The following is a 13,141-nucleotide window of genomic DNA, read 5'->3' as shown; positions in this document are numbered from 1 at the left end:
TTTACTTTTTGGATGTGGGAATGTAGGGATGATTTTGCTGTTTCAGTATATTTATAGTTAGCCTTGACAGCAGGATGTTGCTTTTCACACCGTTGTTAATATCTGCTATTTTTGTTGATGTAATTTTGTGGAAGCTTCTAAGTATTACTGTGTAATTCTATAAAGAACAAATATATAAGGAAGAAAATAGCCATATTCAGAAACAAACAAAAGCTTTGAAGTTTTTTCAAAACTCTACTTCAATGAATCCTGGTAATAATTATGAACCTTTTATGCAAGTTTTGGTCTTGTCTTTCCTTTTGCATTACATTTTTCTCCAATACTTTTTTTTTTCAGAAGCTTTATATGCTTCTGTAAATTTGTCAGTTTTGTTTCAAAAGAAGGAAATGCACCCCAACAGGAGAAACATTTTTTTAGATAACTGTGTTAGTAAGTTAGAAATAAGCATGAAGGTAATGGTTCCTCTTAGCTGTGTATGTAGAAAGCTGATTGTAGTTCAACAATTTACAAAACTCAGTGTATGAAGGTATATGCCTGGAGCCTGCACTCTGGGCTTAACATTTATCATGTCATAACTAACTCCTGACAGGGTGTGACTGTTGAGGTCAATACGCCAGAGTTTTGGAAAACTTTTGGTTTGGCTTTGAGTTTCACCTAGTAAGAAGTACAGATTGAATTGTCCTATCATTTTCTGGTAAAGATCTTTGCAAATGATCCTTTTACAAAGTAGGTTTGTACAATTCACAAATCTGGGGAGCTTAGACCTCTTGAAGACACTTTTCTAGAGAAACTAAACCCCCAAACCAGTGATTTATTTATTTTTTTAAATTTCACTGCAGGTGAGTGATTATCAGATTTAACTGCTTAATCACTTGAATGTGAGCGATATTATCATTGCCAGATTCATTCAAAACATTTTGAAGTTCTAGTCCTCTTGAGCTTCCCTGAAAATGGAAACTGTTTCCTATAAAGAAAATCTTTGAGAGGAGGAAGAGGCAAGTCAGAAAAATGCTTTCCTGAGCTGCACTGAAGTGGTAAAAATTGAGAGCTTTTAAAGGTAAATAAAAGGAGAATTAAAAATTTGGGATGATATGAATAAGATGATTCTTTTTCTGCAGGGTAGGTCTGTCAGCAAAGCTGCCCTCGCCCTGTGTGCAGAGCTTTCATTCTAGTGCCCGTAGTGTGTTGCGGTCTCCAGCGCACACCCCGAGAGCAGCTGGAAAAGGAGACCTGCTCCACTTTCATACCTCAGGGCAAACAGCTGGGGAGAGGCTGCATATTGGGGTGCTGAGGAAAGGAGTGCGAGGCAGGGTGGCTGCGAGCCAGGGGCACGGATGGAGTGAGGTCACTTTTCTGGGCAGCACTGCTAGAAGAGTTCCCTTGGTTTGTTCTCTGTTGGAAGAGGAAGTGGAGTTGACGAGCGTTTTCCAGGCAGGTAGCCAGACAGGCATTATTTTAATGTTTCCAGCAGAAAATTGGTGTTTTTTGGCAAAACTGAAATTTCTATTTTGTGAAAATGGCATTTCTGATTAAAAAGTAATTTTGATGGAAAGTGTCCAATTGGTTATATTAAGCCTTAGAATTAGCATCTGCTGTGTTTAAGTCTATTGAAGATAATTTGGCTTAGGTTTAGCAACTCTGAACGGAGTATACACAGACAACTTTCCTCCCTCTGTCTAATACTTCAGTTCTAGCGCCAGCCGAAATTCAACTTGAAGTTGGCTATGAGCAGAATAAAAGCTTCTTCTGAATTTTGCCAGTTTGTTTTCAATTCAGACTGCCTTCAGCTTAAAGGCTTCGCAGCACAGATCCCATGGCTGGAACTAAAGACGCCAATTCAGCTAGCTGCTTGGACTTGAAGATCCTGCTGTGTGCAGCAGTATTGATCTGTGGGTGCTCGAGTGGTTAATAGCTCGCCCACACATTTTCTCCATTGGTGTGTTTTCTGTTGATGCTGTCTTCAGATAATTGTGGTTGAGGCTTGTGTGGCCCATAGGATGTGGGACTTGTGTTCATTTACAGCTGTACCAAGTTAGAACACGAAACTTTCCAGCATTTGGTGGTTTACACCTCTTTTATCTGCGTAGTTGTATACAATTATTGAAGATCAGCAGTTGTTATTTATGTGTGATTTCTTTCTCTTTTTGGCTTGTGAAATTATATTAAAAATCTCTTATATGTGGATGGAAAAGCAGAAATCAAAACCGAACTGCCGTTTGCTATGTATCCTTGACTCAGTGCGTGTAGTCAGGTGGTTGTTAATTAGTGTCCTGAACAGACTGTACTATGTTATCACAGCTATAGGCAGTTGTACATTGTCATTAAAGGCTGAAAGATTACTAGGCTCCTTTTAGAGCTTTTTATTTCTACCAGACACCTAGAGGACTATAAACTCATTTTTTAATAGGTAAAGAAATCTTTTTTGGAGTCATATAGCAAAGGGGTGTCAAATTTAGCTATCCCCTGATACCTGTGAGGAAAGCTGTAGGAAGTAGTTCGGGTTTGTTGGTGTTTTTTCTGGTGGTGTTTTTTTGCCCCTTTCTTAAGCAAGGTATAAACAACCAACTTATTATCACCTGGTGCTTCTGGTTTTAGTTTGTCTGAACTTGCACTGATTGCAACACTTTTTTTACTTTTGAGGAGTAAATATTTAGGCTTCCTAATCTTAGAGTTATATGGGAGCCAGAATTGTCTTTTTATGCAAAATCTATTTAAATCTATTTAACCTAGTTTAGGAACACATTTCAAAAATTACTGCAAATTTATTTTGAGAAGTTTGTATCAAGAAGATATTTTAGTAATGTTTCATTATAGTCTCTATTTGTTACATCTTATTATAGCACTGAGTCATGAAACCAAGAATATGAGACCCAGCTCCAGGAATGGGAAGAGTTACATGTAGAAATCATCTCTGTGAGGGTCAGAGATTGCCATTTTTAAAACTGTTGTCAACCAAGGGCAGGTTATGGATATAATAATTTTAAAATATTAGAGGTGGAACTCACTGAGAAAACTTTTCCATTTATTACTAGTAATCTTTACACATGATAAATACCTCTAAATATCATACATTGGTGTAATTGTTTAATTTATAATATTTTTTTAAATATAGAAGGATAGTTCAATTCACCATTTTGTGATATTTAAACAGTATTCCTCTTCCTACTTCTTTTTTCTGGCAGCTTTATTCTTTTAATGACTGCTTCAGCTATCTGCCCTTCCACAGTTTTTGGTCTGCCTTTTTTTTTTTTTTTTTAATTTTTGATTTTTAAAAATAGATTTAATTATTTTCCATGCTAGCTTTGCCATTTTCCATCCTAAATTGCTTATTCCAGGAGCGAGAGTTGCCGCTAACTGCATGTGTGTGTGTGCTGTCCATCGCGCTGGCTGAAGTGGTCCACAGCAGAGCAGTGCCCACAGCCATGCACCCAGGGGCCATCCCTTCCCTGGGTCTTTGCTGGCTCACAAGCTGGCTGCGGCTATAGCTGGTGGTTGCCATCAGCCTACCTACAGTGGGAACATGGTCTGGGAAGGCGGGGTGGGCAGAGCTTCTGCCAGTTGTAAGATTGTCATGGCCTCCTTGGCTTAATGTCCATTCAGGGCCCATCCAGTAACACCTGTCAGTATCCTGTTGCTTGTCTCTTCCTGTCTGCCGCTGGCTCCCTGCAGATTCACAACTTCTGTTTATGCATCACAGGCCCTAAACTATACCAGTATCTTTACTTAAAGACATTTCTAGCTTCAGCTGCCTGCTCTTTGTTTCTCCACACCATGCTCTGCTGTTTCTAAAGCATTCTGTAAAGCAGTCACACTGTGATCCAGGTGAATCCTGAAGATCAGTTATAGTTTATTGCTTAATAGAACAACAGGTGGGTTTTTTCTAGTTCGTTAAGGTGCACGTGGGTATACTGCTGTCATATAGAAACCTTCTAGACTTATGCTCAAAATAATCTCTGAAACCTCATGTAAACTTGACAAATCTTGTTCAAGAGTGTGTGTGACTGTGGTCTCATAAAACTCCCCTTACCCTGAGCATCACCTACAAATGTACGGTCTCCGGGTCAGAAGCAATGTGGCTGCACATATTCATATGGTTTCAGGTCACAGCGTGTCTTCAGTGTGTCACCTGTGGGACAGATGGGTTTCTGTTGGTTGTGAATAACCTGAGGTACTCGATAGAAAGCTTTTTCCTAAAGGCACGTGGACTGGACGTTTTCCTTGTTTCACTTGGAAGTGATGCAAAAGTCCAGTCTCTTCAGAAGTACTGTTATCAGATGGGGAATGCTCAGCCTTGAGCTGTCAGGAGCTAGCTGGAAGGAGGTTTCCTGGTGTCTTTGCATTTGTTCACACTCCGACCTGTTAAGAAGTCTGTTGCAGTGAAAAGGAAAATGGGTTAAACCTGCTGAAGTAGGGTAGGGTGAAAGAAAAAAAAAGTCTGACTATTTTAATTCTAGATCTTTCTTAACTGCAGACTTCTAGTGTATTGGGTGTATTTCTTCAGCATCTCTGAAGCTCAGTTCCCATCTAGGAGACTGGTCAAAAACTGAAAAAAAGAGATGAGACTCACTATGCAAGGTCATGCTATAGAAATCCGGTACATTTATCAGGCTGCCAGTTCTAATGTAGTATGGACAGACATTCACTAAGAATAAAATTGAAACTTAGAAGTTGGTTTAAAATGAACCATGTTGAACTGTTTAGAATCTGTAAGTCTGTGGGATTTTTTTCTTTTTTGTCCTTTTTTTTCCTCAATTTTTTTTTTTAATCTCGGATTGTATCTAAACTAGAGTCTTGGACCGTGAGCATGGAAGAGTTAATTTTCTTCATGTGAAGAATGACTGGTCATAGAAAGGAAGGACATAAAGGTTTTAGGTTCAAAATAATTGGCAGCGTTGATGGCATGGTGTCTAAAAACTACTTTTTTATTAGTGTTACTTCCAAACTATGCCAGTAAGTAATCTCAAACTAAGGAGTTTTATCTTGCTGTGTATTTATTTTTCTGTTGTTTCCTGAAATGTTACATATAGGAATGAAGAAAAGCAGATACCAGGCTTCCTGCACAGTCCTGCTTCAGACCCAAAGCAGAATAAGGGAGCAGCTGGAATTCTGGAGCATTGTGCATACAAATCAAGCATAATGAGTATTGACATCTAATTAGATAGTGTCATTTATAATGGGTTTTGCTGTTCGCTATGCTCTTGTTCTTGAGGGAAGGGAGGAGCAAGGGAGGGAATTGTCAGGTTGTTGAACTAGTTTATTTTTCAGATGGAAGAGTAGATTGCTACAGTACTACCAAAGTGATTTGCTGTGTTCTGGTACACATCCTCCAGTTTTCTCTAACAGATTGGCCACTGTCCTGTGTAGAGTGACTGAACAATCGTTAATTATTATTTTAATGTTGGAAAGAATGAAATGCTGTGAGTGACAAGGTGTCCACCTTTAACCTTTTGTCTCTATTAGTAATTATGTGATTATAACAGTGAAAATCTTGCTTGGTATCATATAGCAGTTGTTCAGATTTGAAATCTCTATCCAAAGAAGTAGATGAAAAGCATTATCAAAAGACATCTTTGATAAAGAAAAAGGACTTCTAAAAAGAAGTGACCAAGTAATTTTTCAAATGGGGAGTAATTATTAATGTAGGTGTGAAGCTCTTTATGTTGTTGAGGCTTGAGGATGTAAGAGCAGCACATTCATTGAAATGCAGGTGAGATCATGGACATTTTGGGGGCATGTATGTCTGCTGCTCTTTATTGCTCTCAAGAGTGAAATACTTGCAGATAGGAATTTCTTTTGCTGTTCTGTACTTCTTGCATCTGTGAGGGATTTAATCAAGCAGCTCAGAGTGCCGGCAGATAACAAAAGTCTTGAGGGAATGTATAAAAACAGCTGGAGATTAGGTAAGTTCGGTGTACCAGTTTTTCATGCAAATCATGGAGGTTGCTCAGGCCCACAGTGTCAAGGGTGCAGGAAGCCCTGATGGAGGAAGGGGGATGAGCTTGGAGCCTCAGAGCTGCCAGCCCCATGCAGATACCTGGGCTAACAAGAGGACAGTTAGGTTACCCACCAGTGAAGAGAAGTTGCTGAGGTTTTGGAAACTATCTTCCTAACTTTGGATGCCAATGTTTCCTGTACCCACTGTTTTCTTTTGACAGCTCTTCAGAATAGTAGTGCTGAAGGACTATCCTGCAATATCCTGCAATATCCTGCTTTTCCAGTGGAAGCTTTAGGAAGAGTTTAGTAAGTGGCCATATGACAGCTTTATAGGAGTATATTATTTTCCTTAAACAGAATGAATTTGATTAATTTATATATCACAGATAATTAAGAAACTTTCAAAACCTTCAGTTTCTTTTGAATCATTAATGATGCTGTTGCCTGGCTAGAAGTCTGGATTGAACCTTTGCACCTGTTGACAACCAAGTGAAATGACCCAAAGTTTACATATGAACTTTTAAGAATTACGGATACTTTCCATTGTTTGGTCAGTAGAAAGAAATGAATGAAGTATGAATTGTTGGAAGCAGTTCAGGATTGCAGTGCATGGGTCAATTAACTTAAATTCAGAGTAGAAATGCATTTTCATTTACTTGTAAGGAGAGCTCTGAAGCTGTGTGCTACATCAGAGTTGCTGTCAGCTTTCAAAACAATTTTTTGAAAGATAAAAAATTTTAAATTTTGTTGGACTAATGTGGACTTCCCTCAAAATAGTGCACAGTCATCTTTATGTTCAGCATTTTCAAACTGGTTTTGGTCAAAGCAATTAATATAGTTTCACTAACATGTTTTCAGTAAATGTATTTGAAAATGGGTTCTAGATATAACTCAGGGTTGGTTTGAAATACAGTAGGTTGTGTTATTCTGTTTAAACATTCAAAATTTTCTTGTTTCTAGTATGGGTGTTTTTCCTCCTAATTGGAATGCCTGGATAATTTTAGTAATCATGGGGTCTGTAATCTATTTAATGTATTTGTGCTACATCATCTTAGAAGAATGTGGGTGTTCCATGAGTCTGGCCTACTTTTTTCTACTTCTTCTGGCAAATTCATGTGTACTATGTTGGACCGAGATCAGCAGGTGGGCTACAGTGGAAATAATGCCTTCTGGGTTGCTAAATACCAACTTCTAAGCAAATGGAAACCTGGCAATGCATTAGGTTCTTAGCTGCTTTAGATTAGCTATGAAAAATGAGGTTTCTCATGACCTTTATGCACATGTGCACGCTGTACTGTGGTGGTTGTCTTTGTGTATGGTACATGATGCAAACTCTCTTTTAAAGAACTCTTCAAGTCAGCGAATTGGATAAATTAAATTTCAGTGAATTATCTTCTTAACCAACTGCTTATTTATTAGGGTGTTTAAAATTGGTTAGTTTATTGTAAGCCCAAGCAAATTGTTGTTTTACTGTGTACTTTTACATAAAAAAATAAAGGTTGATGAAAATTCACTTGTCAAGTTTCTGTGTGCTCTTTGAGGCCCTAACCAAGCCAGTATCGCAGAAACGTTCTGCCCTTTGATAGAGAACACTCCCTAGCATTGCTTCATCGCTTGAAACCTGAGCTCAGGCAGGAAATGTAGGACTTACTCCACAGACCTTAGGGGTAAGTGGAGTGTCATTGCGCAAGTTCTGTCCTCCTCCAGTTGCTGTAGCAGCACATGCTTTGGATTATTAATTCAAGTGTCTAGATATTACATGCCTAGCAGAAGATGCTGAAAAATTTTAAGTAAAAACCTTCATAGGAAAAGATTAATCCGATTTAAAGGCAATTTAAATAATCCACTTGTATATATAGACAGATTTTTAGGGCAAGCGGCCATGGTGATGTCCATGACATGGATATGCACACACAGTATCTTGCTAAGTAGCTGACCTGCTGTTTAAACCATTTGTTCTCATATCGGGTTTTTTGTTGAATCTCACCTTTTGTCTTTACTCTGGTTTATTTTGGGGTTGCAAAGATTTTGCTTTGGAGCTTGAAGTCAGTCCTTTATTCGTTCCATATCAACTTTAGCTATAACATATTTTTATTTCATAAATTTGCAACCAGCGTATCTGAATTTTTCAGTTCAGTCATTTTATATATCAATATTGGCTGGGATATCAGATAGTTATGATTTATAACCTCATAAGCAATAGCTAGCCATCTATGTTTTCAAAATGTGTAACAAGAATAGCAATAACAGGTCAGGAGAAATGATGTCTGTGTTTTTGGTGCATGTGTTTCTGGAAGAAAGGAGCAGTAAAGATGATATGGGTACAGTTCAGGGCCGATTATATTGCAAAATAAGTATGTCACAGTAGGACTAGTAATTGCAAGGTCTGTCTGTGCTTAACAACTGTGTCCTTTCTGTATGTGCGTATGCTGATAGAGGCGTGAATGTGGGTTGTGTACACGATTGGCCACAAAGCACTTACATGTAATAGCCCTGGCAGATCTTAGAAAAGGGGAGGTTTTTTGAAGGAGTGTGTGGTGATGAAGGCATTTTAACATAATGCCTACTTACTTCCATAGTTGCTTTGGTGACATATGGGGAAAGAATAATTTTGAATATAGCTTGCAGAAAATAGCCGTGTCTTTTGTCACCTTCCTCTCTATTACTTTCATGGTAGTTATGTTTCCATTTTGTAGAGGTATTTCAGGGTTTCAGTCATTACACTTAGTTGTAAAAACTAAGTTTTTTCTGTAATTGCAAAAGCCTCTTAGTTTCATGGAAGAAACTTATAGAATCACAGAGTGGTTTGGGTTGGAAGGGACCTAAAAGACCATCTAGTTCCAACCCCCCTGCCATGGGCAAGGACACCTTCCACTAGACCAGGTTGCTCAAAGCCTCATCCAGCCTGGCCTTGAACACTTCCAGGGACGGGGCATCCACAGCTTCTCTGGGCAGCCTGAGAAATATCTTTATGTATGTGTCCTATTCATTTCTTCCTTCCATAAAGGGAGTGAGAAAGCATTGCCCTTCGGGTCTGTCACCTAGATCAGCTCTTGTTCTAACCCCGTGTAGATGGTTCTGTTTCCTTGGCAAACACAATACATATGTTTGAAAGCTCATAATACCGCTTGCTTTCTTGAATTTGACCACTTCATTTATGTACGTTGAGAAAGACACGGATCATTGCGATTGTTCAGTGTTTATGGTTGGAGTCAAGACCAACTGTGTTACAGAAAGAACTTTGCAAGGTTTGCGGGTTGGGTCTGTCGAAGGATGTGATGGTTGGTTGCTTGGTGTTGAAAGATTTTGAGGAGCGCTGAGGGCAGATTCTCTCCTTTGTCACTGTTATGAATTTGTTGCCTTTTTTGAAACCCACAAATTTCTGGTCTAGTTTAAGGCAGTGATGAGGAAGGAAAAAATATTGTTCGTCTTGATCAGCAAATAAGACAAAAATAGGGGAGAGAACAGGCAGCAAAGGTGAGGTTTGCCTTTTTGTTCCCTTAAACCATAATGGTTTCTGGCCTTAAGTTGTCTTTTTTCTGCTGCAAAACTGTGAATTGTTGGGTTAGACCTTCCTAGGTCACTACCAAATGGTTTTGTGAGGACTGCAATACTTATTTGGAAGCTAAACGGTCTTACTTTGTGCACTGGTGTTTGTATTCATTGGAAAGGACTCTGAGGTAATCCTCACTGTCTTGGTTGATTTTTCACTTACGAAGTCTTGTAAAATATGCCTGTCCAAGGGTTGTGTCTGTGGTATGGATAAACTGTTTTTAATAAAATTGCGAGCTTTTCCAAACCCTTCTTTTTGATTCAGCTCATAGGTAAATACCACTCTAAAGTCTTGGCTACAGGTATTGGTTGTGTAACTGTACTGGTACAGATGCTGATCTTTTCGCTGTTACGGCGAGTAACGTGATTGGCTTCTAGATTGTGCCTATGTGAGATAAAATGCCGTTTGTGAAATGTTACATTGTTGGCTCAGATCTCTGGTGTGGAGAGTGTTACCTGTTCTTAGAGTTTTCTTTAATTTTTGAGACTTGTAGAAGGCCGAGCAGAAGCAGCCTCTTCATGAGCTTTCGGCAAACGTGTGCTTTCTTGTTAGGCTTTACTTTGGAGTCTTAATGTCTGTGACACAATTTTTCATTATTTGATCATTAGAGAAACTCATAAGCTTAGCTTGCAGCTGGTATGTTTATTTGGTATCTTCATCCTTCCTCAGTTTGTCGTGTTGGCTTAGAAAAACAAAAGTCAACTTGCTGTAATTCTACATGAATACAGCATTGCAGGTCTGAAGCCAGAGTGACTGAGTAGCCAAAAAAAAAAGCAAGCTCTCTGGTAAGGAAACAAATGCTTTTTAATCAGAAAATGCTAGTGAGGTCAAGACTGAAACATTTTGCAAGGATGAATATAATCAAAAAGACTTTTATGTGTGAGATGCGTGGTCATGCTGAAAGAGCTGAAGATGTACTCTAGAAAAGCAAAATACCTGAGGGATTTTGAGGCCAGTGACTTGGGATGTTGGCTGAAGGCAGTGGGAAGAAAGTTGAACTCTAAATTCCTGGTCCTTCCTGATACAGGAGGCTTGGATCTTGGTTTTCTACTTTCCCGTAGGGGCCAAAGTATCTAAGCTATTAACGCTTTAGGAAGGGTTTCATCTTTTACTTGTTACCCCTATACAGTCGTGTGTATCTGAGCATAGATATCTTTTACGATCCAGGCAAGTTCTCTAATCACTGCTGGGATGTTTGTTGTCCTCTGCTAAACGTCCTTTTTCTGTCATGATATGCACCCACCCCTCTCAAAATAGGAAGCAAACATGTAAACATTTTTGAAGTCTTAATAATTTTTCACAGAATAAGGTAAATTGATCTTTTTATAGTCAGTTTTGAGAATATCTGTTTTCTTTCACTATTCTTTAAGATATTTTAATTTTCTATTTCTATATACTCTCTACTTAAGTTATGAAACTTTGTTTGCTTATGCCCTTGTCAAAGGATGTAGAAATAGTTTTGAGTATGTAATTAAGTGAATCACAGGCCCTGATCCTGCAAAGCACTTAAAATAACTAGTATTGTTGGCTAGGGCTAGTGGCATCAGGTGTGCACTTAAGTGATTTGCTGGGCTAGGGTTGCAGGATAATCATTCTAACCTTAGTTTTGAAAAGTGGAAGTCACATTTCAACTCTTGCATTTTATTTATCAGCACTCAGCACAGGGTGTAGACTTCTGTTGGTCACGGTTCCTTATCGCTGTGTATTCTCATGTTTAATTATACAATGAATGCACAAGCTTTGCAGAAGAATGCATCAAAATTTGCTGTTCTCTTTCCTGCATGCTTTTTCTCCATAAAGCTTTTAGGTGTAAGCGTTATTTTCTTTCACTGAAATTAATTACCTAATTGCCTCTAATATTGGGAGCCCAGTAGCCATGAAGCCCAGCAATTACGATGCTTTTTGAAGTGAAAATGCTGTTCTTTATTCTTAAAACAAAACAGAAAAAGTACAAAAGTACAGAAAACCCTCAAATTCACTAAACAACCTTAAAAGTGGAGGGAGTTGACAATGGACAGAGAGTAAAGGACTGAGTATTTCGGAATAAGGTTGTGTTGTGATTTGAAAGAAATTGTTTTGTTATTGGATACCATGAATTTAGTGTTTATTTTGCTTTTGTCTCTGATAGAGTTTAACAGTGGACTTGCTGTGTGTTTGAAGTATGATATTCTTGCATTTGCACTTTTTGATCTTTCTAAATTTTATTTTTGTTTTGCCTAGAGACTCTGTGTGGACAGTAATGACCGCACGTTTCCGATTGCCTGCTGGCAGAACCTACAATGTACGAGCATCTGAGCTGGCACGAGACAGGCAGCATACGGAGGTGATCTGCAACATTCTTCTCCTGGATAACACTGTACAAGCTTTCAGAGTTAATGTAAGTAACTTGCTTATTGCAAATCAGTATCACTGATCTTGCTTTCCTTTGCTGGAATTGTATGGCTAAAGTTTGACTTTCGGAATAGTGTTACTTAGAGAATAGAAGAAGGTTTGTTCAAGGCAGGCATGCTTGTACAGGTATGTACTAAGTCGCTGTGAACTTAGTCATTCTGGCATCCTTTATGATACTAACAGATTTTCATTTCACAATTGAGTGTACAAAGCATAGCTTATTTCTAGTAATTGTCTTCACGGGCTGAAGTTGTATAGTGGAAATGGAGGGCAGTTTTGCTAGAGTTGAATGAGAAGCCATCTTTTTTCTTACTCCATTCTGGTTTTTGCATTTTCAGCATGAGTAAGGTAGACTTGATGGTTATTTGGTTTAGATTTTTCAGTCAAGATAGAAGGTTTTGGGATGTTCTCTTAAGGCATTTTTGTAGTTTGTTGAGAAGCTATTTAACTTTTCAGGACTTTTGAATAGTTAAGGGTGGGAATGATTGATGATGGAGCTGGGGGAGAGATGACCAAAGACATATCAACATCATCTCCTTTCTAGGATAATTGCTCTTACATACCTTTTTCCTTTTTTTCTCTACAATATTCCACTGCTCTTCTGTGTCTCCTATCTTCTCCTCCTTGCTAACAGATCTATACTGCCTGCCAAAAAGCAGTATGTGCACAACGTGGTTGGAGACAAAATGTTAATAGTGCATGAGAAATTTTAAGCGTTGTGTTCTGTGCTTTCAGGTGCATGAGTTTTCCATTAAAATATGCCTTGCAGTTTTTTGTTTATAGGAGTTGGCTAAAATAAAGAATAATTGTTGTACAATAGGTATGGGAAGTTACGCTTCTTTTTCATCAAGGTGTTCAGAAGTTGTATATTGTTAAGGAATGCTAGTGCCTGTCTGGAGCAGAGTCACCAGTTATAAATCCTCAAATGTCTATTCTGTCTCTCCCAAGAAAAAATTATGTAATATGTTCTCACCACCTCTCTAGTGTACTAAATATTTTAGTTGCATGGATCACGCTTTACTGCTTATATAGATCAGCCTGCAAGTTTGTCTATTAAAACTGAGTTTGGGGAATAAAAAGCCCCTTGGTACTCAAACTTTTTGATCTCTGGTATTAGCCTCAATCTGTTTTTTCAAAAAAAGGGAGTAATGAAGTATTCAATCATAGGAAATATATGCTAACCTACATGGTGTATGGGTTTTCAGGGTTTATAGCTGAGTTTTTCTTTCTTGTGGCTGATACAGTCCTTGGCAATAAATATTT

At 38.4% G+C, this 13,141-nt stretch overlaps 1 protein-coding gene across 1 annotated transcript in view; it reads left to right on the top strand.

Moving 5' to 3' along the window:
- The first annotated feature begins 1,326 nt into the window (after positions 1–1,326).
- PTPN4 (protein tyrosine phosphatase, non-receptor type 4 (megakaryocyte)) overlaps positions 1,327–13,141 on the top strand; it is a 79,142-nt gene continuing 67,327 nt past the window's right edge. The window contains exons 1-2 of the mRNA XM_010161103.1: positions 1,327–1,435; positions 11,710–11,864. Coding sequence (XP_010159405.1) covers positions 11,727–11,864 — 138 coding nt within the window. The 5' untranslated portion in view covers positions 1,327–1,435; positions 11,710–11,726. The remainder of the gene's footprint in view (positions 1,436–11,709; positions 11,865–13,141) is intronic.

The sequence above is a fragment of the Eurypyga helias genome, unplaced genomic scaffold (genome assembly GCF_000690775.1).
Source record: "Eurypyga helias isolate BGI_N326 unplaced genomic scaffold, ASM69077v1 scaffold9801, whole genome shotgun sequence".
Lineage (NCBI taxonomy): Eukaryota > Metazoa > Chordata > Aves > Eurypygiformes > Eurypygidae > Eurypyga > Eurypyga helias.
This window is presented reverse-complemented; position numbering and strand designations above follow the sequence as displayed.